Below are 1011 nucleotides of genomic sequence, written 5' to 3' on the forward strand. Positions count from 1 at the left end.
GTGTGTGTGTGTGTGTGTGTGTGTGTGTGTGCGTAGTTGCGCAAAATTTATTTTATGTAAATCAGTTATGAGATGAAAAAGGAATTATCAGTGTAAAAAAGCGATTATATTTTGCGACTCTTTTATGCTATTATAATTTTAGTAAACAGTAGCGTATAAATGCGTAAAAAAATATCTCATTTGTTTCGATGGTGTCGGTGTATTTAAGGATTAAATTCGGCAACTCATGTCTCTCATGTTCGCCGCAATGTGACACGATGTATACGATTGTTAAAGGTACTCATAACGGGGCCAGCAGAAACACCGTACGCAAACGGCTGTTTTGAATTTGACGTATACTTCCCTCCCGACTATCCTAATAGCCCAATGTTAATAAACTTAGAGACAACCGGTCGTCACACCGTGCGTTTTAATCCGAATTTATACAATGACGGAAAGGTCTGTCTCAGCGTACTAAACACTTGGCACGGTCGGCCCGAGGAAAAGTGGAATGCTCATACAAGTAGTTTTCTTCAGGTAAGTTCTCTCTCTTTCTTTCAGGCAGAAAATCAGACTTGTTGCATTAAAATTTATCCGGTAATATACCCAAAATTCAATCTTGCACTGAAATAGATTTTTTTAAAGAATTTGAAAATTTTAAAACAAAAGACTCAAATTATAACATTATTATAATTCTGTTGAATATAGGTTTTGGTATCGATACAATCGCTAATCTTGGTATCCGAACCCTATTTCAACGAACCTGGATATGAACGATCACGGGGCACGTCGAGCGGTGCTCAATCTAGTCAAGAGTACAATGCGAATATTTGTCAGGCTACCGCCAAATGGGCAATGCTCGATCAAATTCGCAATCCTTGTCCATGTTTCAAGGAGGTATGTATATAATAAAAATGGCCTTTAAAAAAATGTCCGCTCCCCCCTATTTAATAAGTGTGTCTCCATTCTTATTATACATTTACTCCAATGTATAAATCGAATATGATAATATTGTGTATATATATATATATA

At 36.4% G+C, this 1011-nt stretch overlaps 1 protein-coding gene across 1 annotated transcript; it reads left to right on the plus strand.

Moving 5' to 3' along the window:
* The first annotated feature begins 185 nt into the window (after nucleotides 1-185).
* Nucleotides 186-903, plus strand: LOC115237993 (baculoviral IAP repeat-containing protein 6-like). Its single transcript, XM_029811496.1, has 2 exons — nucleotides 186-516; nucleotides 688-903. The coding sequence occupies exons 1-2, from the start codon at nucleotides 367-369 to the stop codon at nucleotides 886-888; spliced, it is 351 nt and encodes a 116-aa protein (XP_029667356.1). The 5' UTR covers nucleotides 186-366; the 3' UTR covers nucleotides 889-903.
* Nucleotides 904-1011: the final 108 nt, after the last annotated feature.

This window comes from Formica exsecta, unplaced genomic scaffold (assembly GCF_003651465.1).
Source record: "Formica exsecta isolate Colony F162 unplaced genomic scaffold, ASM365146v1 C16374783, whole genome shotgun sequence".
In the NCBI taxonomy this organism is placed as follows: domain Eukaryota; kingdom Metazoa; phylum Arthropoda; class Insecta; order Hymenoptera; family Formicidae; genus Formica; species Formica exsecta.

Bases quoted from the DNA above. Each gene is read 5' to 3' on its own strand.
- LOC115237993 (XM_029811496.1), top strand. From the start codon at position 367: ATGTTAATAAACTTAGAGACAACCGGTCGTCACACCGTGCGTTTTAAT. The intron at 517-687 runs GTAAGTTCTCTC...TGTTGAATATAG, and splicing joins ATACAAGTAGTTTTCTTCAG to GTTTTGGTATCGATACAATC.